The sequence below is a fragment of the Chenopodium album genome, chromosome 17 (assembly GCF_948465745.1).
Source record: "Chenopodium album chromosome 17, dcCheAlbu1.1, whole genome shotgun sequence".
Classification (NCBI taxonomy): domain Eukaryota; kingdom Viridiplantae; phylum Streptophyta; class Magnoliopsida; order Caryophyllales; family Amaranthaceae; genus Chenopodium; species Chenopodium album.
In genome coordinates this window covers 51197721-51225109 of record NC_137850.1, presented here as the reverse complement: position 1 = coordinate 51225109, position 27389 = coordinate 51197721, and the positions used below count along the sequence as shown (strand labels likewise).

General features: G+C 34.7%; 3 protein-coding genes across 4 annotated transcripts; 2 read left to right on the top strand and 1 right to left on the bottom strand.

Annotated features, from left to right (window-relative positions):
• The first annotated feature begins 787 nt into the window (after positions 1–787).
• LOC145588506 (sister chromatid cohesion protein PDS5 homolog D-like) lies at positions 788–12857 on the top strand. Its single transcript, XM_081645152.1, has 12 exons — positions 788–1239; positions 1586–1789; positions 1876–2057; positions 3047–3173; positions 3276–3464; positions 3738–4127; positions 4214–4300; positions 5787–5872; positions 11538–11589; positions 11807–11893; positions 11985–12028; positions 12341–12857. Exons 1-12 carry the CDS (start codon positions 1108–1110, stop codon positions 12537–12539), a joined length of 1779 nt encoding a protein of 592 aa, XP_081501278.1. The 5' UTR covers positions 788–1107; the 3' UTR covers positions 12540–12857.
• Positions 12858–16059: 3202 nt separating this feature from the next.
• Positions 16060–20229, top strand: LOC145590169 (cinnamoyl-CoA reductase 1-like). Of its 2 annotated transcripts, none has more exons than XM_081646924.1 (5): positions 16060–16382; positions 16472–16629; positions 16747–16932; positions 17361–17713; positions 19793–20229. In XM_081646924.1, the coding sequence occupies exons 1-5, from the start codon at positions 16250–16252 to the stop codon at positions 19977–19979; spliced, it is 1017 nt and encodes a 338-aa protein (XP_081503050.1). In that variant the 5' UTR covers positions 16060–16249; the 3' UTR covers positions 19980–20229. The 2 variants fall into 2 exon arrangements, with proteins under 2 accessions (XP_081503050.1, XP_081503051.1); XM_081646925.1 differs by having other exon boundaries at positions 16061–16382; positions 16475–16629.
• Positions 20230–20291: 62 nt separating this feature from the next.
• On the bottom strand, positions 20292–25788 carry LOC145590168 (metal transporter Nramp6-like). Its single transcript, XM_081646923.1, has 14 exons — positions 25701–25788; positions 25437–25580; positions 24525–24603; positions 24401–24441; positions 24235–24313; positions 24052–24156; positions 23746–23855; positions 23471–23652; positions 23284–23353; positions 22796–22969; positions 22587–22691; positions 21884–22015; positions 21162–21257; positions 20292–20998 (listed from the first exon to the last, which is right to left on the bottom strand). The coding sequence occupies exons 2-14, from the start codon at positions 25560–25562 to the stop codon at positions 20690–20692; spliced, it is 1608 nt and encodes a 535-aa protein (XP_081503049.1). The 5' UTR covers positions 25563–25580; positions 25701–25788; the 3' UTR covers positions 20292–20689.
• Between the last annotated feature and the right edge of the window lie 1601 nt (positions 25789–27389).

The following is a 27389-nucleotide window of genomic DNA, read 5'->3' as shown; positions in this document are numbered from 1 at the left end:
TTATTACAACGATGCAACAAATAATAATAATAATAATTATTATTATTATTATTATTATCAATAAATAATAATAATAATCATGAATAAATAATAATAATAACAATAATACTACTAATAATAATAATCAATAATTAATTATAATAATAATAATAATAACAATAATTAATATTGATATTAATAGTAATAATAATAATAATAATATCGATACAATTCATTGTTCAAATGGTTCTATTTTTTTGATACACATTTCTATTGTTAATCTTATTGAGAAAATTAGAATACTACACAACTTAAACTAATTTTCATAGTCAGTTAGTTCTTCGTCTTCTTCTTGTCCACCAAGCTCCTCCATTACCTCGGCATTCCTCTGAACTGACTCCCATATCTGATCAGTTATTTCTTGTCGGACAATATCCACAGCTGCTTTTCTGCTACATGTAAGTGTTTTGTGTTCTTTTGTCATAATACTATTTTATTTTAAAATTAAATAGTATATGTGTTTAAAATATTTAGAGGTTTCAAGTTTTTAATATATTTTCCATAAATTTATAATTATATTATAAATTTTATAATTATGTCATATGAAATAGTACATTTGTATATACACATAGGTATAGTAATATATAATCAAAGACCACTAATCCGTAGTTAAAAATCACTAATTAATAAGTTCAGTTCAGTTCAGTTGATTTTAGTCAATCAGAACAGACCCTTAATAAGTGATTTTTTGTACTCCGTACCTAGTAATTATTTTGGCTAAAACCCACAATTCCCAGAGTCCCACAACTCCACAAGGTGAAGGGTTGAACACTTGAACGTGGTAAAACCCCAATTCATTGTTCTTCGCTGTTCCTCTTAAACCCTTGAGTATATCTGTTGAGCTGTTGTAGCCAAATCAAGTTGATTGATTGTAGATTGTCGAGATTATCTGCTCGGATTTGGAAAGAAATCAAACCAATTTTGATTGTAGAGTATCTTTCGAGCAAAATCCCAATTGTAAATTTCCAGGTTTTCTGGTTATATGAACACCCATTGATATTATTACCCATACATTCATTCATTCTTCATCCTTCCTTCAAATTTTCTGGGGTTTATTTATTTGCAGAGATGGCAACCACCAAAACTAGTAGTAATACTAATACTAGTGTGAATCAACAATTCCTTGAACAACTCAAGGATGTTGGGAATAGGCTTTTGTTGGCCCCTTCTTCCTCCCCCGAACTCTTATCCTTACTCGATGTAAGACTACTCCCACTTTCCTCCTTTTTTTTGTTGGTTTCCTTTAATTTTATACTACTGCTACTTTTAGTTTTCTGAATCATAATCGTTGTTGCTTTGTGTTTCTCTCTTAATTGGGTTCACTTATTCACTTTATGTTACTGAATTCCCCATTGCTTTGTTATTAGAGATCATATTCACTTTATATTACTGATTACTGAATTCCCCACAATTCGCACTAGTAACATCGCCATTCGCGGTATCATTTTTTAATGGATAGCTACTTTCAGGGTTTGCTTGCTCTATATCTCCAAGTCTTGTATCGAGTTTAGTAAACAAACTGATATTGGCTTATTCAATCCCATAGGAAGTGGTGCTACTCTTGTCTAAGGTTGGCCAAGCCCCATCCCAGCCTGTACAGGATGCTCTATTGCCAACAATGAAGGCTTTAATTTCGGACCACCTCATCAGGAATTCTGATGCTGATGTCGTCATTACAGTTGCTGCTTGTCTCAATGAAATCCTGCGGATATCAGCTCCTGTTGCTCCATATGATGACGACAAAATGAAAGTAGGGAACCCCATTCTTATTTCACTTCTGCTATTTTGGATCCTATGTGTGTTTTTCGCTTATGTGCTGCACTTCTCTTCCTTCAGGAAATTTTTGAGCTCATTGTCCTATCATTTGACAAGCTAGCCTGTCCACCAGGCCGCTGTTATTCTAAGGCCATTCTGATTCTTGAAAGTGTAGCCAGGCTCCGATCATGTGTAATGATGCTGGACCTTGATTGTGATTCACTAATCACTAAGATGTTTCAACTGTTCCAGAAACACAGCAGGTGAAACTCTTACCCCTATTTTCCCCTCCTTATGTTGCTGTCACATTGAAACCAATCTATTTATGATATTCTTTTGAATCTTGTACAAGGCTCTATCATATGTTATTTGTGTCTCCCGAGACTGGATTATCATATAATCATGATTGTAGGTCAAATAAGTTCTGGTGTACTTCAGCAATTTTATTAATTGTAGGAAAGCAGCTTACAAGTCAATTTGATTCTTACTTGATCTCAACCATGTACCATAATGCAAGTCTTAGAGCTTTGGTGAACTACATCAATTTGTGGCTTTTTATTTGATTGCTTTCCCACTATATAAGGAATCTAATCAACCCTGAATTTTATCTACTTTCTGATTGGTAACTCCTAAACCCTGTGAAAAAAATTAATCAGTTATGGTTCTTGGTAACTTCATATTTGAATAGGATTCTTTATTGTTAGGTTATGAGAATTGTTGAACGATAGTTTTCAGAAACAGCCTCATGATAACACTTATGCATCAGACCTCCCAACACATGCCTTAGCTCGAAGCCTATGTGCTACACTTTTGGAGATTAGCCGAGGAAAGAGTTAGAGGTTATCAAATTAAATTGGAATCAGATTGCGTAGTATATATATCTGTTTATAACTTCATTTTGCATTATCTTTGCTTCATCATTACCATATGAGGAATACCTTTTTCACAAGTATTGTTTTTTTGAAACACAAACCTTGTGATATAAAGTCCCGTTCTTGACATTTTTTATGAGAAAAGGAAAAAAAGAATCCAATCTAATTTGTGATTACAAGATTTGAAGTAAAAATGTAGTGTTATAATGTGTCTATTTTTGAGAAATAAACCTCCTCATCCTTATGGACTTCCTCACCGTCTTTGCAAATATTGGATATATCTTTGTTGTTAATATCCAATTTAATTAGAGAAACGAGTCTTTAAGCTAACTTTTAGCTCAATCACTGCCCTAAACTGTTTTGATTTGATGAAATTCTAGCTCCAATCATCCTCATTCCGTGTTCCTGGCTATGGAGAAAATCATGAATGTCATGATAAAAGAAAGTGATTCTCTTTCAGTGGAGCTTGTCAAGGTGTTGCTGGAGAGCATCAGATTGGAAAACCAAGTAGGTTTCACTTGTCTCCCCCCCCCCCCCCCCCCCCAAGTCTCATCTTTTTCTCGATTGCTGTGCTTCCATGTAATTCTCATGATTATTCCTTTGTCTCAGAATGCTTTACCTGAATCCTTTAAAATGGGAGCTAAAGTTATTGAAGAATATTCAGAGAAGCTCAAACCATATATCCGGGAAGCAGTAACATTATTGGGCTACTGCCTTCAGGATTATGCTCCCATTCTTTCTTCAATTTGTGAGACTGAGCCAATTGAGGATCTTGTTCGTAATTCTGCAAAGCATTCGGTATGCTGTTTACTCTGTAGACATTGTATTATGAGTTACAGCAGGTTTATTTAAGGATTTTGTTGTTTTACGGTGAATAACTAGTAGATTGAGGTAGAATTAGTGGATCTGACCATTTCTTTACAGTTGAGGTTGACTGGTCTAAAAAGCAAACCCACTCATTTGGTGTTTAGCAGATTTTCTGTGTGGGCCTTCTGTTGTCACTCTATACAGGTCATATCTTTAACTCGGGATTTAAGAGCCTAATATGGAACATTACATTTTATTGAGCAGGTAAAAAGTGAGCTCACTATTGATGAGCTTCATTCTGCGGAATATGCCCAACCTCTGAAGGCAATAGAACGTTGCAGTCAGAATCCAGGAACAGATTCAGAAACTGCATCCGAAAGGGGAGGAAAGCTCAGTTCCCATAGTCTCGATGAAGGGTATGAGAGTTTGACTGGCAGAGGAAAAACGTCTCAGGGTCACGTGAAACGAAGTTCAGGAGCACCAAGAAGTAACAAAGCAGTTCCCGCCGTGGAGGACGAACCTTCCGAAAGGGAGATAAAACAAGCTGCTGATCTTGACAATAAGAAGGTTCTTCAGGCAACTACTCTTGGTGGTAGCAGTGATAAGAAGGGGAAGCCATCAAAGAAGGATGTTTCTGGGGGATCTAGGAAGAAGGTACTAACTATTACAGTAACTAAGTTCTATTCATCTTGCATTAAACTCTTCAAATTTGAAGTTGACGATTGAATTTATCTCTATAGAGCACAACAGGCTTATCAAGAAAGGATAAGATCCAGACAAATGATGCCTTTAGATCTCAGAGGAAGAGGGCCTCCTCAGATGACGATGTATGTACTCGTTCAATTAGAAGTTAGTCCTGTTTATTTAACAGAATACTGTTTGTGATAAAAAGTCCTTGTGAATGTGAATCCTAGTTTGTGCAAGGTTGCATTGCATCATTGACTTGTAATTTTGTCTGCATATACTGTAGGAGGTATTTCTGCGAGGTAGATGTTGGAAGTATTTCTGTGATGTAGTTTGTGTTGCACTGAGATGTCCAAACTTATCTATGAATCTGAATAAACCATATAGACTGAGCTTTGTAAAATGAGAACCTCTAAGTTGATTCCTCTACCTTTCTAAGGCATAGAATAGACTGTAATTGAGAGTTTCGTACCCTTTTGCCTCTCCGCTGTTCTTTCCAGACTCCTGCCTCTCCGCTGTTCTTGCCGTCTTTATCATGTTATAATGTCTTAGTTATGAGCATCTTGATAGGTGCATATCCAGCCGTCCAACTCATCTTCTTTTCTGAAAATAATTCATGGTACTTTAAGCTTAAGTTGAAGTGTCCATATTCCATACACAATAATTACACTTTGTAGCATAGAGTATCAGAGGACTAGTTTATAAGGTGAAATGTACAGTCCATCTATTATTGCCTTCTGCTTTATCAAAGTTTGAAGGACAGTGGTAGAGTAAATCCATCTCCTTGTAGTAGAGGCATAAGGCATTCAATCTACTGGCTTGCTAGATGCACATACAGCAGTGTAGCACAGTGCTTGACAATTTTGTTGCTTTCAAATGTGATTTAACTGTTTAAGTGTTAATTGAAGCAGTTTTCAATACATATTCCAATATGATTTATAATAAGAAAATCTCATTTGGAACTTTTTGGTTATTCCAATTTTCATATAGTTGATAGTTGTTATTGCTTTAGTCTCTTACTGCTCTAGAACTGTCAAACTGATTTAATTTTGTTGACTGTATGATATAAGATCAATGTGTGAAGCTGTACAATTTGGCATCCGTGGAAGCATGTCTTCAATAGTTAAGGCCTGAAGGGTTAATCTTGTCACAGTTCTTGCTTTTAAATGATTATATATTAAATTACCACCACAGAAGTTTATTAATATCTCAGATAATGACTTAATAATATTTTTCTCTGGCGTTGTTTCTGATATTCAAAGTTCCAATTAAATTATTAATCACCTCATTGTAACTTTTCATCTCTCGGTCGGTTGATACATTATCCTTGCTTCTAATCTTTGAAGCATGTTAGCCAAACAGATATTTTCCATACACTTTAATCAAACTTGGTTCATGTTAGCCGACCCCACTTTTGGGATTAAGGCTTTGATTGATTGATTGATTGATTGATTGATTTGAAGCATAATGATATGTTTTGTTTAGTTTTTCTGGTTTAGAGCCTGAATCTTTGGTGTATTAATTATTGCTTACACCATTTGATGGGTTTGTTTGCTAACAAGTAACCCAATCAAGATTTTGAATGCTGATGTCATATAGCTTCTTATATTTCGCTCGCTCAAATTTAAGGTTATTGAGACTCCGCATGGAAGAAAAAATTATAAAGAGGATTTGGTTGGCTGTAGAATCAAGGTGTGGTGGCCTCTCGACCGCAGGTAATCACTTTAATGCTTCATATGTTTGATTCCGTAATTGATTTTTTTTTTTTTTTTTTTTTAAGTTTTACTCCAGGCTCATCCTTTCCTTCATCGTCATTTGGATTGTTTGACATGCAAATGAAGAATAGAAAATGAGAACTTTGGCCTTCCAAAATAGACTTGGAGTTGAACTGTATAAGAATTAGGAGAAATATAGCAAAATACTACCTCCGGTTCGCATTACTCGCAACATTTACTAAAAACAAATGGTTCACATTACTCGCAACAAATTGTTTTCTTTCCTTTTTTAGCAAGTTTTTTTGTTGCGAAATGACGAAATTACCCTTACTTTTTTTTTTTTTTTTAAAAAACAACCTTATTAAACTACAAATCTGATTTCATTAGATTAAACCCCAAGGTTAATTAATTTCACCCTCATCCCCATTATTTTTCTCTCCTCCTCCAACCCCATTCTCATGGTGGGTTCGTGGGTTCAGACTTGTGAGGTCGTCGGTGGTAGTTTTCAGATCGTGGGTTTGTCGGTTGTAACACCCCAATAATTCTCTAACAAAATCCAAGAGAATTACTGACGTGTTACCGTCATGTGTTCAAACGTTAAGCCTATTTCAGAATTTTGCAACGGAAAACTAAATCTGTTCAAAATAAATTCAAACCACCAAATAAACCAAATTTAAATCTTACAAGTTGGAACCATTACGGCCCTTATTCAAAACCCGATAAAAATAGTAAATAATCAAACCAGAGTTTAAATAAATCCAAACTTGAGAAATGAAATAAAATGTGAACGATAACCAACACTCCACTCAAAACCCTTTTATTTGATGCAAGTCCCACTATGCAATACCTGTGATCAATCTGCTCCCCAATATTACAAGTGTAAAATTGGATCATCACAGAGTCATTGAAAGGCGAAGGCCATGACCAAAGAAAAACACACAAAAGCACGCAATCAGCAACGCTGAGTACATACAGGCTACGAAATATAATAAGAATTTTCTAGCATGCTGCTACTAATCAATCATCAAATACAATTTAATTATAGACTCAAACACATGACTCAACTTTTACATTACTAAGACTTCACTAATTAATAATAGATAAATCGTTTCATTTTATTCGTCGGATTAAGCAATAGACAAGATTGTCCCCCCATGCTCCATGTGGAACATCAATATAAGAAAACCCCATGTCTCTTTTCGGAAACATCAATAAACATCCAACGACATCGGACGCGACTCCGTGACCGTAGCTAGTACGAGATCTCATCTAACTCATAAATTTTGAAAAGTATTTGAAACAAGAGACTCATAGATCAGACGGCCTCTAGAAAAGTGCACGGCTAATACCCCGTGTACTCCAAAACCCCTGATTGTCATTACTCTAGATGTGCACCAATCCAGAGTTTTATTGCTCATCCATGTTGCACTTTACGTGATTTACAAGTTTAGACCTGGTGATGACTCTTATACATAACAACACAACCAATCCAATATCAATTCAATCAAGCATACCAAATTTCCAATTCAATTCTTAATTTATTAGTGACAAACAATGTTTATTATTGATTCCTTTAACTACCTTGGTGTGTAAACACCTTAATCTCGTGTTATAAGACTTAAATTCTTCCTTTACTCATTCTATTTCAATAATCATGAACGAGTAATAAATGTACCTTTGCCTCTAAGCGCATCTTGCAAAAATAAATGCATAAATAATATTTACAAGACAAACTAGTGCACAACATACGGAAATCACAATGTATAACCAAACAATTATGCCCAGTCTTTTCTATACATGATACTAAGTTCTCATTTCATTCCTATACATGCTTCTAAAGGCAAGGTTTCGTAACTCGTACGTACCTTGAGTAACCGAATTGGTATACCACTTTACTAGCTAGAAATCACCTTCTATAAAATCCTCTCCTAAACCAAACAATAAGATCTCAATCAATACTCAAGTAATCAAATTTATAGCAATACTAACTTACTTAAAAACCTTCAAAATCCAATTAAACACCACTTTAAAATCTTCCCTTTAGTTAAAATTAAAGGCTTATATATAGTTCTTTAAATTTTCTTCATAAAAACCTTAAAATACACTCTTATACATGAAATTGCAGCAAGTTTAAAGTTTAATAAAAATCTGAAAATTATTTAAAAACCCCTAATAATCTCTCTTTTTAATGGGTGATTAAACCCTCTTTATAAAACATCAAAAGTAGTACTTAGAAACTATTTTCAGCACTTTAGATTAATTAAAAACCCTTCAAAACTTTATCAACACATCACTTTTATACTCAATTAAAAGTCTCCTAGGAAATAATCACTTCCTAGAAAACAACCAACAATTAATATTACTAACCCAAGTAATTTCTAACAATATAATATGATGAAAAACCTCTTAAAAACTTCAATAAAAACATATATTTATGCTTAATTAACTTTAAACATAATTAATTTTATTAATCAAACTCAAGGATAAAATTTTAAGTATAAAAAACTTCGTTAAAAATCAAAACTGCCCGAAAATCATATTTAAAGGCTGAATTTGGCCACGAGAGGGTGGTGCTCACTACCATAGGTAGTGAGTCTTTCTTAAAACATTGTTTCCACATGGAAAATACTACTTTTTCATCAAAATCGGATGAGTTCAGAACGAACGGAAATCTAAAAATTAAAACACGAATTTACGTGTTCAAAATAATCTGGAATTAAGTTAAACTAATCATTAGTTATAATCACCAACATTTCAAAACATCATTACTATAAAATCCCTAAATCAATTGTTCATAAAAACCCTAAAATCATGATTTTCAGTAATTAAAAACCCTAGGTTATAAAATTTACAAAATTTGAAAATTATGACATTTATAAAATCTGAAATTATAAAGTTTAATCATCAAAATACAATTTGATACTAATTAAATTAATTTCAAACAATAAAATCAAAACCCATAAATCAATAATTATAATTACACAAATTAATAAAATAAAGGAGAAAGAAAATAAGACTAACCTTTTTGTGTGGGAAATTTTTGAGGATTCATGGGATTTTTATAGGAGAGAATTGTAGGGTAGAATTAGGTCTCATGAAAATAATGGGCCAATTAAATAAACAAATGGGTTAGGCTTTGTTTTTATGATCATGGATTGTAGGATATAGGTTTATAAAATAATTTGTGCTAAAATAATTTTTTTTGACCCAAATTAATAATTTGAAACTTTTAAAATTAAATTACGGAAAAATACAAATAAATAAATAAAATAAAATTTCATTTATAAAATATTTAAAAATACGAGGGATTACATCGGTGGTTTCAGATCGTGGGTGGTAGGATCACATCGTGGGGTTCGTCGGTGGTAGGTTGATGGGTTCACATTGGTGGGTTCAGAGCGGTGGGTCCGTGGGTGGTAGGTTCAGATCGGTGGGTTGTGGTTGGTGGCTTGTGGGTAGGGGTTTTCAGATCCGGGTACTCGGGTTTTCGGGTACCTGAAAAAGCGAGTACCCGGATATTCGGGTAATTAGAAACTCGGCCCATGCCCCAACCCGAGAAAATCGGGTTCCCGGGTTTCGGGTACCCGAATTTCTAGGGTCGGGTCACAGGGTATCGGAATTTTTAATGACTATAATTTATCTGCTCCCCAAAAGGTGAAAAGTGATAAACAATCTAGATCTACTGCCTAAACTTCACACAATTAGAATAATTACAGTACAACCAAGATAAAAACTAACCAATCACACAAAGTTTTGTTTCAAAAATAATAAAAAAAATTGTAATATACACAGAATTAGAAAAAATTAAAATATAATTAGAAATTGAATTGGCATCAAGGAACTGGAACGTATACATACGAATAAATATATAAATCTATAAACGAAAAAAAAAGAGCGTTGGTAGTTGCCTATTTGAAACTGTTGCAAGTCTTGCAACATAGGTTCGGTTGATTAGAGCCTTAGAAGTGGAGTAGCAAGACTTAGAGGTGGAGTAGCAACACAGGCGACGGAGTTAGGCGAAGTAGCAGCGACCACCGGCGACGGAGTTAGGCGAAGCAGCAGCGACTCAGACACGAAGGTGGGCAAAGCAGCGGTAACGACAGAGGAGTTGGCGATTGCAGATCGAGAGTGAGGGAATGAGAAATGCGGTGGAGAAGAGGCTTTGAGAGTTTAAGGAATAGAAAGTAGGAAGAACCGAATGGAACTGATGCTTGAGGCGTGAGGATAAACTGAGTAAGGAATTGATGAACTGAGTGAAGAAGAGGGAGAGAAGAAGGCAGTGGGCGGTGGCTGCATTGCCTACATATATTTGAGGGAGTGAGAAAAATTAAAACCCTAGGTGGGCTATTGGGCTGGTTTAGCTTGAGGGAGTGAGGATTTATTTATTCTGTCATTATTAAAGAACAAAATTGCGGCCCATAAAATGGCTATGTTGCCCAAAAAAATCAGAAAATTTGCGGGTCATCGGGTAGTCGGGTCGGGTCAATTGGGTCGGTTTTTTTTTTTTTTTTTAACACCCCTACTTGTGGGTGGTTTATTCCAGATGTGTGGGTTACTGGGGTCGGTGGGTTTGGTGAGGCTGCGGCTCGTGGGTTCGTGGGTTGCTGCGGCTTGTGGGTTCGGTGGGTTACTGCAGCTTGTGGGTTCGTGGGTGCGGTGGGTCAACAGGGTTCGGTTCGGTTCGGTGCTGCGGCTGGGTGGTGGTGGGTTCGGTGTTTTGTGATGTTGGGTGGTGGTGCTGGGTTGTTTCGATGCTGTTGGGTGGTGGTGTTGGGTGGTTTCGGTGCTGCTGGGTGGTTGTGGTGGGTGGTTTCAGTGCTGCTGGGTGGTGCTAGTGGTGGTGGGTTATTTAGTTTAATTTTGGTTGAATTTGTTTTTTCTATTTTTTTTTTGGGTTGGATTAATACTTAAGTATATGCCCTTATTTTTCACTAACTATGCTTAAGATTTTTTGCCTAGGAGTCCGCAACACTACTCTTTGTTGCGAGTAATGCGAACCGGAGGTAGTATATTGTTTTATTTCCATCACCAGATTCTCATTAGAAATTGGAATGCTTTGGATTACCAACCTTTTTTTCTCTGTTGGTTATGTCACTGGCTATTATTGAATTGCTGCAAGGCTAGAGTTTGGAGGATGATGATGAATAATAATAGTAGCATAGAATAACCTGTCCTCACTTTTCTTTTCTATTCTGAATTTGGAGCATGCTCTTGCTCCCTTTCTCTCTCTCTGAGTAGTTTTAGTATCCAAAGGTGGTCAGTGATAAGATTTGCTTCTATCCACTGTCATGGTAGTACTTGATGATGAAGATTAAAAAATTGCTGCCTTGGTTATGCAAGCTTGAGGCTTCTGAGCTCATTGATGCCTAGCGGTGTGCCTTATGACAAGTAGATGCTTTTCCTGGCTTCCTGCATTAGACTATTTGAAAGACAAGAAAAACAAACCAGATATTTTTGTTCAAGTGGTTGAAGCTTAGCCAAAGATCTAACAGGACTTGTCCAATTTGATAAAGTTGAATTTCAACCATCTTAGCTGTAGCCATCTGCTACCCATTCACTGTCCAATTCGGTTAATTACTATATTTTGTTGGCGCATTCATCTGATGAGGAATCCCTTTGTTCATAAATATTCCAGTTGCTCTAACCATAGAGTTCTATTTTGCAGTTATTATGAAGGCACTATCTCATCATTTGACGCTTTTACAAAAAAGCACAAGGTGAGGTGTTTCCTAGAGTACTTGCATGTCAGTTTGGCTGCTATTTTTTTTTTCTCTTATGCTACAGCATCGTCTAGCTCACTGCTATTTTTAATCATGGTCATCATTTTACATTTTGCAGATTGCTTTTAAACATCTTTTTTTACCATGAGCATCATGATACTTTGGCTATTGTTCTCTTCAACTAATGATGTAGTCTTATTTGACTTGTATACAGGTTGAGTATGATGATGGAGATGAGGAGGTTTTAAATCTGAGAACTGAACAATGGGAATTCTTAGGCGATGAAATTCCAACTGCTATCGTAGGTGTTCTCCCCCCTTCGCTTTGACATCTCTCTATATCATTACAAATCATTGTTCTAAAGTCCTGACAATAATTAATTTATTACCCAGGATATATTTGTTGACAAGAAATCTCCTCAACCACGCTCAAATACGTAAGCATTACTTCTGACTGCTGAGTAGTTAAAAGCTTTCCATTCCGACTATTCTGTATCACTTTGGGGCACTGTAATTAAGCATACATGATGCTTATCTTGTAGCATAGATTGACTGCATAGTTTCACTCATAAGTGTCTTATGAGCTTAGTAAAACACGAAGCTATTGAATCATAGTTGTTCGGGGTTATGTCATGTAATTTGCTGCATGTTAGACTTAATGAGAATTATGTTTATAATTTCAATCTATTAACCTAGAGAATTATTCTTCTGTTTAGTATATATTATTCGCCTGTATATGATGCAATCAGGCCAAAACGAGAAGGGTCAACAGTGTGTGAGAAGGAAACCTCTCAGACCAACACTAGGAAGAGGGAGATAACGCCTGACTGTGAGGCTGAAGCTGATGATGGAAGCCATCAAGTTGCCGAGGTTGTGGAGAAAGTGAAGACGCCGGAGGGTTTGAGTGAGATGAAAAGACCAAGATTACCGGATGGACAGAAGTCATGACTATATTATTGTTGTTCAAATCTTCTTCCTGCTGTGAATTAGTGGAGGAATTTAAGGTAGATTCATAAGACAACAATTTTGTACCAGATTGCTGATGTAATATATATATGGTGTAATGATTTTGTACGCTAGAGAATGTTCCAGGGGTTTAGTTAGGATTAGATGGATTTACCTGAGTATGTTCAGGTTTTGATGGGGCATCTTCTTGCAAAAGGGCAACTGTAATTAATTTATCAGCCCAAAGGCTCAATTTTGTACACATCAAACTAGATACTTAAAATATCTCGTTATTTCCAGTATTGATTGTTGTTGTGGTTCCTTGTCCATGTTCTCGGTTTCAATTCCGTTTTGTTTTATGATCCTGAACTCCAAGGATTCAGTTGGAGGAAAACTTATGCAAAGAACAGGTAATGATTTATAGAAAGTTCATCACAATGCTCTGTTTTATTTTGTCATCAGTTTAATTCAATTCATTTACATGCATGGGAGAGCAAAGAGACTTTCTCGTCCAACTTATGAGCAAGACACGCTCGGTCAATAGTTTGACTTGCTACAATATAATAGATTAACAACATTTATTAAAAAAAAAAAAAAAAAAAAAAACATACATAATATAACAAGTTATTCTAGTACCTCCGTTACATATTAGTTGCAACTTTTGTCAAAAAGGGTGCTACACATTAGTTGCAACTTTCCATTTTTTTCCTATTTTAGTAAGTTTTTTTAAATGAAAATACAAAAATACCCTTACTAAAGAACTTATAAACACAATTAACTATCTAAATCAGATTTCATTAAATTCCTAATCTAACTTATTAACATAATATTTTCACCTAATTTAACTCATCTAACACATAAATTAACAAAACAATTCGATTCCAAAAATCATTCCACTCAATCAACTCCCTGAACACGACCTTCTCAACCTCGTCGCTGCCGCATCTAACCACCATTGTCACCGTCGCCGCTGCATCCACCACTACCGTCAACGCCGTCACTGCTCGTCACCATTTTCAAAGTCGCCGCCTACTCCAGTGTTCCTTTCTCACTCCTTCTCTCTCTCTTTTTTTTTTTTTAAATAGTGTAGATCTGATGGTTTGAGGAGTAATTAGGCTAGTTTGGGGTTGTTTATGGATGGTTTAGTGTGATTCAAGGTGAGGAAGGGTAGTTTTGGGTTGGTTTAGGGTGAGTGTGGGTGATCTTGGGGCTGATTGAGGGTGGTGGTTTTGGGGTGATTTATGGTGAGTGTTGGTGGCTTTAGGGAGGTTTGGCTGTGAGGAGTTGGTGTCGGTGTGGTTAGAGTTCAAAGGGGGTAATTTTGGGGTTGTTCGCGCTGCGGGAATGGTTTTAAGGTTGTGAGATGGGTGGTCGGCCTGAAATGGGTGGTTTCGGGCTGAGAGGTGATGATTTTGGGGTTGCTCGGGGTAATAGGTGGTGGGCTTAGCGTTGTTCGGGATGCGTGTGGGTGGTTTCTGGGTGGTTCGGCATGAGAGCAGGTGGTTTCAGGCTGTGAAATAGGTGGTCTAAAGGTGGCTGTTGTTGAACGTTGGTTGTGGTATGGCTGCTGTTGTTGTTGGTGGTCATTTATTTAATTACCTCCACTTTCTCTCTCCTACCCTTAATTTACTATACTTTAATTCATTAATCAACCATTATGATTTTTTGTCTTAGAATCCGTGTCAAGCTCAAAGTTGCAACTAACTTGAAACGGAAGTAGTAAATAATAAGATGGAAAAAAAAAAGTGGAATCACAACTCATATAAGTCATACAGGATAATGAGTCATTCAAAGAAGACTAAGTAATAAACACGTGTTCTTTGCTATTTATATTACTGGCTTCATCAAATCAATTAAATCTGATATTTATACACAACTACACAAGTATTATTTCTCAAGACTAAGACCAAATTAAAGCAAGGACTTGTAAATAAGAATTAGTCCTTGCTTAAATAAAACTATAATAACACACAAAGTGTGGTAGTATTATTATCTAATATCTAGCGGCGTTCAATTCGTTTACATATATGCGAACTAACAAATCAGTTACGTTGGTTTGTCCAGTTTTTAAGTTTATGGACAAATTTTAGTGGAATCCCTGTTTTTGTACCCGTTTCTTCTTGACCATTTTGGTTGGACCTTCCAAGCGCATGCCCTTTACTTTCTGCGGACCCAACTCTACGTCTCTGCACTTCTTCACTTTCTTTCTTTCTTTTGCCATACAACAACAACAACAACAATTATAATAATACAAAGTATTAAGAGATTACCGTCCTAATTTCTTGAATTCTTGTGTATCTTTTTTCAAAAAGAAAAACGTGTACAAATTCTTAATAGTCATTACTTGATAATAAGATGGAGTATGGAGTACTAATTTATCACAAGACCAAGCTATAATAGTATAATGTGTGTGTGTGTGTTTTTTTTTTTTTTTTGGGGATATTATTGATCTAACTAGTTGTAATTAATTAGCGTACGTCACATTTATAACTAATGAGAACATGAACGAGATCGAGCTGTAGTTTTGAATATTCTTTTCAAACTCATTATCCAATCTGCCTATATAGTCGTTATCCAATTTGACTGTCTTCTTTTTTAGAATTCTTAGACGTAATTATTTAGCGAAGTAGCACATTATTTGATTAACAATAAGTTAATTATAAAGGACGGCAATGCAACACCTAAAAGAGCAAAATCTAATCTAACTAATTGAATCCATTAAAAGACAACACATATATAGAAGAGTAACTTTTTATAGAAATACTCATAATAAAAATTACTCCATCTATTTCAAGTTATTTGCAACATTTTGAAATTATTTTTACATTTTTAATTCATGTTCTCATCTTGATCCTTATTTTGATGTTTATTTTCTTATAATAAAATATGATCAATGATCATTATTACACTGAGTTAACTTTTACAACATATAATAATACTAGTACATATTACTCCCTAAGTTTAGTTTACATAATTACTATTCAAGTGGTCATTATATTATTATTACACTTTTGTAACAAACTAATTAGGTTAAAACAAAGATAAAATTATTTTCAATCAATACCAATTAAGCAATAATTTTTTTATTTTTTATTTTTTTTGTTGAATGCACAATTTTTACCATATACAATAAATAGTCATCGATTATACTCTAGTAGGGCCTATTCTCTTCAGCTTATTTTCAGTTCAGTTCAGCTCCAATAAGTTCAGTTCAGTTCACTTTAATTCTTAATTTTCTTCTCTCATAAAATATTCAGTTTTAATTTAGTTCAATTCAGCTCCAGTAAATTCAATTCAGTTCAAAAAATCAGAACAGGCCCGTAGTCTCGTGCCCATGCTCTAATTTGCACGCACCTATGCCAGTCGTCACCCCACCCAAAAAAAAAAAATGTTTACCTACAACAACGTAACAGTTGATGATTGTAGCTTTCCCTTTCACTAAGCACATACTCAAAACCCTCTTTTAATCATCTCTCTTTTTCTTTAATTTAAATAAAATATATATATATATATAAAAGGGATGTTGGGCTAAACGTTGGTAGGTGGGAATAGTTGATCTCATTCTGCCTTTAAATACAAACAGAATTCCTAATGAATTGCTTAGCTTTGAAAGCTTAATATTTCCTTCATTCCCCTTTACGTACCTAAGTACATACACAACCCTTCAATTAATTAGATTATTACATTACCTTGTTCAAGTAAAGTAAAATAATATGCCTTCTGACAACGCTACCGGAAACGAGCAGACAGTCTGTGTGACGGGTGCGGGTGGATTCATCGCCTCATGGATCGTTAAGCTCCTCCTTGAGAAAGGCTACACCGTTAAGGGGACCGTGAGAAATCCAGGTATATATTTATATTTTATGCATGCCTAACTACAATATAAGTTATGAATTCTGTACTAATTAATAATTGCAAAAAAAAAAAAAAAAAAGCAGATGACCCAAAGAATGCACACTTAAGGGAACTGGAAGGAGCGAAGGAGAGGTTGATACTGTGTAAAGCAGATCTTCTTGATTACGAAGGACTCAAAGCTGCCATTTCTGGTTGTCATGGTGTTTTCCACACTGCTTCCCCTGTTACTGATGACCCTGTCAGTTTTCTATCTTTTCTTTTCTATTTATTGATTGGGTTGTATTGTTGTAACTATCTAATTCTATACCATAAGAGTTTCCTTTTAAATAATAATACTAATATCTTTGGAATATAGGAACAAATGGTGGAGCCAGCAGTGATCGGAACAAAGAATGTGATTACAGCAGCAGCTGATGCACAGGTCAAGCGAGTTGTCTTCACTTCTTCAATCGGAGCTGTTTATATGGACCCTAATCGCACCCCCGATAAGGTGGTTGATGAGTCTTGTTGGAGTGACCTCGACTTTTGCAAGAACACCAAGGTACTTTTATTTATTAATAAGTACCAGAATCATTTTTAAGTTAAGTCTAAAAATAAAAATAATGAAAAAAGAAACCTTCTAGTTGAAGCTTTGGATTAAGGAGGGAAGGAGGGGGCACATACACAAGATAGAAACAGATGGAAAACCAACTCCACCAACCTCAAAAATAAAAATAAACTTAAAACACTACCAGTACTTGTTAGTATTTACTATTTAGATAGTGATTAAGCTAAAACAGATGTGGTCGGTACTAATTAGACTTATTGTTGAGATATGTCAAAGAATACGTATGGATGGTCTGCGATTAGGTAAATAACAATAATGTCACTTGTACGTATTTGCAATGATAGCATTTGCTAGCTTAGACGACCACAACAATCAAAACTTGTTTATTAAATTAAATTTCTTTTTATGACATATATGTGTAGAACTGGTATTGCTACGGGAAGGCAGTGGCGGAGCAGGCGGCATGGGAAGTGGCGAAGGAGAAAGGGGTGGACCTGGTGGTGGTGTGTCCGGTGCTGGTATTGGGGCCACTGTTGCAATCAAGCGTAAATGCAAGCATAATACACATACTAAAGTACTTGACAGGGTCAGCCAAGAAATATGCAAATTCAGTACAAGCTTATGTACATGTGAGGGACGTGGCTTTGGCCCACATATTGGTGTATGAGACTCCTTCTGCCTCTGGAAGGTACCTTTGTGCTGAGAGCGTGCTTCATCGTGGTGATGTTTGTGATATTTTGGCCAAGTTTTTCCCCGAGTATCCTGTTCCTACCAAGTAACTACGCTATACTCTTTTTTCTTTTTTTTTTTCAATTTTTTATTATCCTTGCTAGTATTACGGAGTACTACATTTTGCACTTTTCAGCTTTCTTTCATAGCATTTTTTTTTTTATTAAGTAAAATTATTCAAATATAAAATGTGTCTAATTCTAATTAATACAGTATAATAAGAAATAATGATTACTACAATGCATTCACCTCCAAAATGAGGGTGCAACAGAAATAAACATAATTAAGTACAAGTATATGTTTTGGCTCCACCACTATACAATAAATTAACATATTTTAAGATCGATGTGCCTAATTTTTCATTAATTTAACATCCTCAACAAAAAGAAAGAATGCCTTGAAGGTTCTTTTCTTTTTAAAATTCTTAAGATATAATGGAAAAGGCAATCACATCCTTCATTATGCAATTGCACCCAGACATTCTTTTGACAATAACAATCTATGTTGGTCCAATTTTGAAACTTTTTCAACAATTAATGGTATATATTTTAAAAATATACCCTAAGTGGATGTAAGTTGAACAATCTAATAATACTCAACATTTGATATATGATTCCTTCTATGCTGTTTTTTTTTTTCACTGTGTTTTAATGACTATCATAAATTAAAATATAATATGGTCAAAGACTTGAATTGTACGCTGATTAAAAATAAACGTTGTATTAATTTGTCTACTAATAGTCAAATTCACTCAACTTCAAATAACTACTCTATATAATATATTCTCTGACAACATGCATCAACAAGATACTAACAAAAGGATCAGATTTTACCTACCATCTTTTTGACATGTCATAATTTAGCAAAAATAACTTCCAATATTAGTGATTTGAAAAAGAAAAAACAAAGGGCAACTGTAGTGTTGAGTTGGTGTGACAGTGACATTAAAAGACCATATCTAAGGTCTTGTTTATTAGGTGATTGTTTTGTTAATTTAGCTTTGATTTCTTATGTTATATTCAATAATCATTTTGGTAAAGAAATCAATATTGAAAAACACCATATTTCATTAGTGAAAGTTGGTCCCACATAAACCTAAAAAACTCGTAATGTTTTATGGGTGGAAAAATGAGAAGCTCTAATAGGTCCTCACCTACTACGAAATTTGTTGTTATTATGCTTTGGTGCCCAACTACACTAGTATCTCAGTTTTGATTTTGTTATTGGGGTTTGTAGGGCCCCCACTAAAGAATTTTGGGTGAGTTTACAATTGAATTAAATGATGGGGCTTCCTATTCTAACTTTGTATCTTACATGTAGCCCATATTTACACTCATCTTCAAAATCTTCTTCTTCTTGTTCCTTTCTGATTGCCTCTTGTAGTATTTTGTATTGTTTCAATTCTCAAACTTGTGGGTTACATTCAAAGATTTTGCCCAAAAATAATGATATGATAACATATATAGATTTCACCAACAAACAAAAGTCTTACTTACCTTCTTTCGCTATGTTTGGATGCAAGTACTTACATATTTTTTTGATGCAAATATACTTACATGTTCTCGTGTCCCATTTATTTTTTAACTAATTAAAAAAAATCTTCACATAAATTTTTTCAAATAAGTAGAACAATAGGAAGTGAGAAAAGTTAAACTGGTGTCATATATTTGAATAGTACTATAGAATAGATATTATGAAATGAAGAGTGTAATATCGTACTTGGTATTAAACATATGTGAAAGGGTTGAGGATTACTACCAAGTCGGAACGCTATGAAGAATGGTGTATAGCATGAGTTAAAGTGGTGCTTGGTCTCGGTCAAATTTTAATGCCTCTATGGAGTTATCAATTCTCAAGTTGATCAAAATAATTTGCAGATCTTTGACTATGGACGAAAATATGTTTGCTACTCCATTTGTTTTGCTCCCCTAATAATTAATTAGTGGTCGTTCTTTTTCTCTAGCTAGTGTTAACTGTTTGACAATTTTAGTTTAATAACTGTATCATTTTTATTTCCCCCCTAATAATTAATTAGTGGTCGTTCTTTTTCTCTAGTGTTAACTGTTTGACAATTTTAGTTTGATAACTATATCATTTTGTAACTAATTATCACAAAATAATGTAGGTGCTCAGATGAAGTGAACCCAAGAGCAGAACCATACAAGTTCACTAACCAGAAGCTCAAGGACTTAGGACTGGAGTTCACTCCTGTTAAGCAATGCTTATACGACACCGTTACGTGCCTCCAAGAAAAGGGTCACCTTCCTCTTCCTGTCCTTCCCCAGCAAGAGGAATCCATCCGTATGAAGTGAAATGAATATATTGTATGCTTGCCTTCTGATGAAAAACTTCTTGCCAGTATGTTTTTGTGAAGAAGCTAAGGGATTACATTCTTCAGATATTGTACTTATAATGGGGGACTATGAAGATCCTATGAGCTAGACTATGCTTTTACTTTGAAGCATATCAATTTTAACAAAGTACAAATTCACTTCCATTTAATAAAAATATATACATGAAAGAACAAATAATGGACTAGGTATGTACAAAATATGATTAATTTGTCTATATAGTAGTAGTATGCAAAGAAAAACTATAACAAAGCAATTAAGCAAGATCATAAATTGTGCAGAGAAATTAAATAATGTACACTGTGTATGTATCAATGTACTCTCAACTCTCCTAGAAGAGGCCAATCTTGATGTACAAACAAGGCCAAATGTTTCATTACCAATATTATTCTAAATCTTCTAGTATCTCCCAATAACACCTGACTTTCTCAGTATTCAAAACCACTTCACTGTTATGTTTGCACAAACTCTGCATACCTAATGGCTATTTCTTGATTATAAGCTAAAAGATAAATATAACATTCATGAACTTTCTCTAGTATATCATTAAGAGCAAGCAAACATTCAACGATTTTGATCTACAAGGTCGTGAACAGTTTTTGACTCAAAACAGTTCAGAGAAGTTCATGAATATTATTTTATTTTAGCAAATTTCAAAATTAAGACATGAATTACTCAACATTGTCCACGTTGGTCCTCCTTTGAGGCAGTTGCATGTTAACTATATCTTCACGAGGAATTTGTTGATCTTCACGCGTTGTTAGTGACAGAAGCTGGGTACTCTCCCTGTTTTTACGGAGGACAAGGTATGCAATCGCAGCCAAATATATCACTAGTCCCAAAAATCCGAGTATTCCACAAAAAATGGCAGCTACTAGTTTTAATTTACTGTGTATCAGTAGCTTGATAAAACTGCTTGCGATGAAGTAAATGTTAATGACCATGATCAAGGAGCCAATCACCCATGTGACTGCCGAAAGCTGTACATAGATGGACAATTTAGAAACATCAGGACTCAGACAAAAATTCCTTTCACCCAAAGTAATGTATATAATTTGGTCTGAATGTTTTTAGGTTGAATCTAATCAGTTCTAATTCTTAGCTCTTACATCAGAATTCATGAAAAAAAGATAAGAAACTTACCAGGAATGAGTTAGCATGGACACCCATCTTAGCCTTACTACTGGTGAATTTGAGAAGTGGAATGAGAGCAAATGGGAGTTCAAATGATAAGATCATCTGCAAATCCGAGTACGTGAGGTTTAGCCAAGCATAAATGCTATAGTACCTATGACTCTTTGAACTTAATGTAAACAACAAAGTTTAAGAGATGCTAATGTTCTATGATCCTTAAAGATTGAGGTCGACCATTCCAAGATTCATATTGCCTACGAACAGGAGACAAACGCTAAAGGCATTTGTGGCCTCCTTGTTGATTTAGCTGCCAATGAAACACTCATGAACAAGAAAAATTTCGTTTTTTTATTCTTAGATACAATGCCGCAGGAACAGCAACAAGGTTTTCACTTTTCAGCCTAACACAACATTTTGATTCTGCATATAATCAAAATGTCTAGCAAACTTGTTTTGAAAAGAAAAAAAATGTCTAATAAACTTATATCTTACATGGAAGTCATAAATATGGTCATGGATAAACAGATGAATAATATGCAAATTCACAAGAAGCGTTAAGACTCATAAAAGTTAAATGTGTGTCATTGTGTGTGATTTTCATCCGGGTATGCCAAAATCTACGTGCTTAGATACTACTAACCTGTAAGGATAACAAATGTATCCTAACAAACAGAAAATTAGGAAAGAGAATATATAAGAGCAGAAATTGTTGTTAGGAAAGTGGGTTATACCGAAGCAATAATGATCAACTGCCCAGCTCCTGCAGAACCACCAATAAGTGCAACAATCAAACTGGGGACTATAGCCAAGCATCTAGTCAACAAGTTCCTAAGCCATGGCTCCATTCGTAAATCAAGAAAACCCTACAAACAAGAAATTTGCAGAAAATATATTGTAGTACCAATCAAGATAATTTAACAACCAGGCTGCAGCCTGCAGGTATAATGGGTAGGATGACAGACTAAGACGACCAGGAGATTAAGCAGAAAGAAAAAAAAAAAAAAAAAGTTAATAGACCTGAACTGAACTAATTTGAAAATATTAAGCCTGCACTGAACACTTCTCTACACTTACTTTTAGCTATGAAAATCTGACCCTTATCTGAAATCATTTATGCTTAACAGTCCAAACTTGTCCGAAAGTGCGAATCTTGAACTGAACTAATCAGAACATATCAGATCAAGAAACTTTCTATACAGTATAAAGTGCATGACCTTAATCAGAGGTATTGATCTAATCATGAGGATCAACTTTATTCTGTTTTTCTTGTTCTAACATAGGATATGTAAAATAACTGTCGATGCAATAAGCAGGTTATTTTTATGCAGAGATCAGAAGGTATTGTACTATACATAATGATTTGAGAAACATCAACAAAAACACTGAAATTGGAGAATATTCACCAATGAGCAAATAAATTAGAATGAATTGTACCTGCATGACATATTGTCCAGCATAAGTTCCAGTTATTGTGGAGCTCTGACCAGATGCCAGCAATGCTATTGCAAAAAGTTTTGAGCTCCAGTTCCCCAAGACATTCTGTAAAAATTAGGCATATGCCACTCATTTGGTATACAACTATAAACCATATAGTATAAACTAAAGATTCATAATTCAGAGGAAATTAGAATATGAAAATGTACCTTAAGTAGAAATGATGCTTCGTTCAAGTCCAAGTCTTTGCAGCTCTTTTGATCTCCTTCGTTCAAATCTGAGGAACTGCAAACTGCACCACTAACAGCTATGACAGATACATTAATGAGGAACGCCACTGCGAGAGCAATTCCACTTTCTATCAGATAGAATCTACAAGCTTCCTGTCAACAAGTAATTGCATGATATAGTGTTCTTTATAATGAATATCTTTGAAATGTTATAACAGATAATTGTAAGAGCCACACAACTATGCCTTTAGTCTGAAATCCAAAGCTGCAAAGTTACCGAGGAAAGGGATCCTCATTGAAAACAATAGATGCATAAAAAAGTAACACAGGACATGAAGAGGTAGAAAGGAAACCTTTCAAATGACAACTCATAGTAGAGTGTAGACAGTAGACAACTGGGGAAGCAAACTGAACTCTACTTATTGATATTTGTAAACTAAAAGTACCATATTCATCAGGTGAATTACCTTGATACCACTAGCAGAACGTGGTATTTTTCTGGAAAGTACTAATGCTGAATGTAGAAAGAGATTGTGTCTGAATCAAGAAATCAGTATCAGAGTCAGACACCTTTTGAATCAGGAACACAGTATTTGATCAGGAAAATTAAAACAATGGGGAATTGGGGCAAGTTTGACTATGAATTAAACTTACGGCATAACCATGGCACCAAGTAAGGAAATGGCAAGGCCAGTTGCACCATCTCCTTTGAGTTGAGGAACAAAAAGCCCATGCAATACTTCTGACGCCTGCGGCTTTGCATATCCAAGCTCCACAAGAAAGCATGCAGCAATAGTAAGAACCAAAAAAGTAATCAAGAACTCAAGCTTGCGTACCTAAAAACAGTATAGATAAGAACTGATCAGATTATACAAGCAAGAATTGCAATATGCTCCATAGCAACGAAAACAGAGGATCAATTCACGCACCCCATATTGCTGTAGTGCAAGTAGAACCAGAGTGCTAAGACCAGTCAGAAGAACACCAGCCCATACAGGAATTTTGAAAAGCATATTCAATGCAAATGCAGTTCCAATAACTGGAAGTAAAAAGAAAATTATTAAGAACTAGCCAAGAAACAATATAATCAAAACAAGTACCAGCCTGGCAAGATACCGAAATTTACACACATCTCTTCTCTCTAGTCATTAGTTAGGTAGTCTGCTGTAAAACATGTTAGTTACTCAGTTGCTTTATCAGATATTCATATTAAAGTCAATAAATGAGATTCAAACCTTCTGGAATGTCGCAAGCTACTATTGCGATTTCAGCCAAAATCCATAAAATAAAATTTGGAACTTTTGAGTACTCAAATCTACAATGTTCTGCCAAATGCTTCCCTGAAAGTCAGAAGCTAAATGTTATGTAACAGGCATGGAAGGGCCATAATAGATGCATTGTTGGGTAAGAGGACATGCCTGTAACAACCCCAAGATTAGCCGCCATAGACTGAATGATGAGGGCAGCACATGATGCCACCAATATAATCCAAAGTAACTAAAGCCATGTAAAATTTAGACGGATAACATTAGTAGGGCGGAAAAAAGGCTTTTGAGTTTAAGATGTAAAGATAACAGTACACACCTCGTACTTGTATTGAGCTCCAGACTGGAGATCAGTTTCAACTGTAAGTAAGTAGAATTAAACTGAGGAGGTTAGAATAAAGATAGAAGCAAAAGATAGAGAGGAGGTTTTTTTTAAGCCTTACAATTTCCAGGATCAATGTAAGCAATAGAGACTAGGAAGCCAGGACCCACATACGAAAAGAAGTTTTTCCAGCTTTTCTTCTGTGCAAAATGGAATGAGCACAGGTGAACTTAGAGTGACAGATATAAAGCAACTATGAATACATGAATGTAGTTTTACTTGCAGGATGAGAAAGTAGAAAGCTTCAATTTCGAAGGAAAAGGAAAATAAAAAATTGTACCAATCCATTGTTCTTCCTTATAATTTCAAAACAGGATGAACACAAATTTTTATATGTGACTGCCACACCGTGTGGCCGGGGTTACTTGTTCTGGGTTATTCGGTCGATCAAGGGTTATTCCTAGGCTTACTCGGTTAGTCTAGGGTTACTCTCACATAATAAATACATTAACCGATTACGTAACCCTAGAATAAGCTTGATTGAGTTACCCCTAAATAAGTAAGCCCTGAATAAGTAGCCCAGCGAAAACACGTTCACCGACAGGTAAAACAGAATAAGTAACTCCGGCCACACATAAAGGACACCGCAAAATGAATGGTTTTCCATAATACGACGAACGGGAAACTGTTAAAACCAAGAAATAGTTCTTGCAGTTTTTAGCATGAGCACGACATGAATTTTCTTCTACTATACTTAATGATTATACAGATTATCAATGTAATTTTTTTTTGAAAGAAATATCAATGTAATTTGTGAGCACATATACATATCTATACAAACCAATCCTAACATTAATCTTAATAATCTGATATATGTATCCTATGACACATTGAACTCAAGTAAAAGCATACTGTAAAAGCTGATTAATGCCTAAGAAATCATATAGCAAATTGAGAGTATTGAATTTATAAAAATGAGAAAAGGGAAAAAAAGAGGAAAAGCAATGCAATTAAAAGGAGAGTAAGAGTGGACCTCAGAAACAAGAATCTGGTTAACATCAGGGGTTTCAATTAATCGGGACCTGACATGAATACTCCCGACTTCTTGTTCATTCCTATCACAATTATCTCTTGCTATGAACTGCGGCTGATGACTCATTTTTTTAATATGTAATCCCTGTTTTCAATATCAAATCAATAATTTACTACAGTACTTTAGTAGAGTATTCAAAATCAAGATTATAATACTCCGTAATATTTTGGGTAGATGATGTTAAATGACAGAATGAACGAATACCTCGTAGTCAAAATGAAGCAACGATGTTTTCGTTTTCCGGCTTCACTTTGAGAGTTTGTTTCAGTCTGACGTGTTTACAGAGGAGGTACCACCAATCACCTTTGGACCGCCACATGCCCACTTTACTTATATTACTTCCTCAGGATCTTTGCGGGGACCACTTTTTTTTTTCAACCTACTCCTACCCTCTCCATCCTAGGATAACTAACAAAGGGCATGTTCGGCAAAATAGAGATGTGAAGGTAGCTGTTAGCTATAAAGGTAGCTTTTGGTAGCTTTTAGCTGTCAACAAGTTGTAGCTATGAAGATAGATAATTTAAGTATGAGTGTTCGGTAAAATAGCGTTTGACTAGCTGTTGCATATAAAAATCAATATTTTGTATGTAAAACTATGGATTAAATTTTCAACAGTTACCTCAAAAACTACTTCTACTTTCAAAAACTAATATTTCTAACTTTTCATAAAAACTATCTCCACCACTAAAAACTACCCTAACCACTACTTTGTCAAACACTCACATTTTTTGTTAAGTAGTGGTTTGACCAAGTCAAACCACTAAAAGCTACTCAAACGCTAGCGCCGAACATGCCCAAAGTCAACTTTGCATTCATACCGATGTACTTCTACTAGTTTGATTTTATTTTTATATAATAATTTAAGTAGTCATAAAAATTATTTTAGAAATTATATAATGAAATTTATTTATATTAATATCTCCGTCCTTATCTAACAACATATTTTATGATAGAATATATTTTATTATGTTTGTAAAAAATTATGATCCGAATTAATACATGAATAGTGAAAAAAAGTCTAAGTTACAGTTATTCTAGAACGGAGGGAGTATTTTAAAATAAATGTCACTCCAATATGAATTGCTTCACCTTCTCGTGTATATTTGCTTTATTGTATTTCCTCCGTATCTATTTAGGTGTATATAATCTATAATGGGGTTAGATATAAAATAGAGGAACAATACAAGTAAATGGTAAAGAGATGTTTTCATATAAGGAAGTAATGCACTTGTTTAGGTTATTAGGTATGACTATTATAAGTATATGATGCACTTATTTAGACAAATGTAGTACATAAAATCAAATTCAATTATGTAGGTACTTGATCACCTCAATGGCTCAATGTATTAGTTACTGATCAATATCAACTTTATATGATTTGATCAAAAATAATTCAAACAAACTAGGACATTTATGGAGTATATTAAAACAAGGGGAATATTTGATTTTTATACATAATATTTTATTTGAAGTATCATATGTTCATTCATGCACACTTTAAGTTATTCGTAATAAAAGTAACAGTTTGTTGTTTTGAAAGTGTATACTTAGTTCATTAAAACAAATGATAAAAGTTTAAATGTTGCAATTAAAAAAAAAAGTATAAAGTTAAATTAAAAAACATCTGGCATATTTTGTAGAAGGTAAGATGGGTGTTAAAAAATATATATATATTAAAAAAAAGGGATAAGATGAACCATTCTATCAAATCGGAGTCTTGTACAAATCAACTGTTAACTAAGCACAGATTAGACCAAATTAACAAACTAGACAACCAAATGAAGGGTAAAAGATCTCTACCTAAGAGTATTTCTAATGGGTATGAAGCTCTCAACCTTAAAAATAGTATAAGGAACTCTATGTCTTTACCACTATTTCAAATTTAGCTTAATA

Coding starts and splice junctions, on each gene's coding strand:
- LOC145590169 (XM_081646924.1), top strand. CDS start 16,250: ATGCCTTCTGACAACGCTACCGGAAACGAGCAGACAGTCTGTGTGACG. Junction 16,630..16,746: donor CCCCTGTTACTGATGACCCT/GTCAGTTTTCTA, acceptor TTTGGAATATAG/GAACAAATGGTGGAGCCAGC. Junction 16,933..17,360: donor ACTTTTGCAAGAACACCAAG/GTACTTTTATTT, acceptor ATATATGTGTAG/AACTGGTATTGCTACGGGAA.
- LOC145588506 (XM_081645152.1), top strand. CDS start 1,108: ATGGCAACCACCAAAACTAGTAGTAATACTAATACTAGTGTGAATCAA. Junction 1,240..1,585: donor AACTCTTATCCTTACTCGAT/GTAAGACTACTC, acceptor TCAATCCCATAG/GAAGTGGTGCTACTCTTGTC. Junction 12,029..12,340: donor CCTCAACCACGCTCAAATAC/GTAAGCATTACT, acceptor TGATGCAATCAG/GCCAAAACGAGAAGGGTCAA.
- LOC145590168 (XM_081646923.1), bottom strand. CDS start 25,562: ATGAGTCATCAGCCGCAGTTCATAGCAAGAGATAATTGTGATAGGAAT. Junction 23,653..23,745: donor TTGCACTACAGCAATATGGG/GTGCGTGAATTG, acceptor TACTGTTTTTAG/GTACGCAAGCTTGAGTTCTT. Junction 23,354..23,470: donor CTTGGTGCCATGGTTATGCC/GTAAGTTTAATT, acceptor TTCTTGATTCAG/ACACAATCTCTTTCTACATT.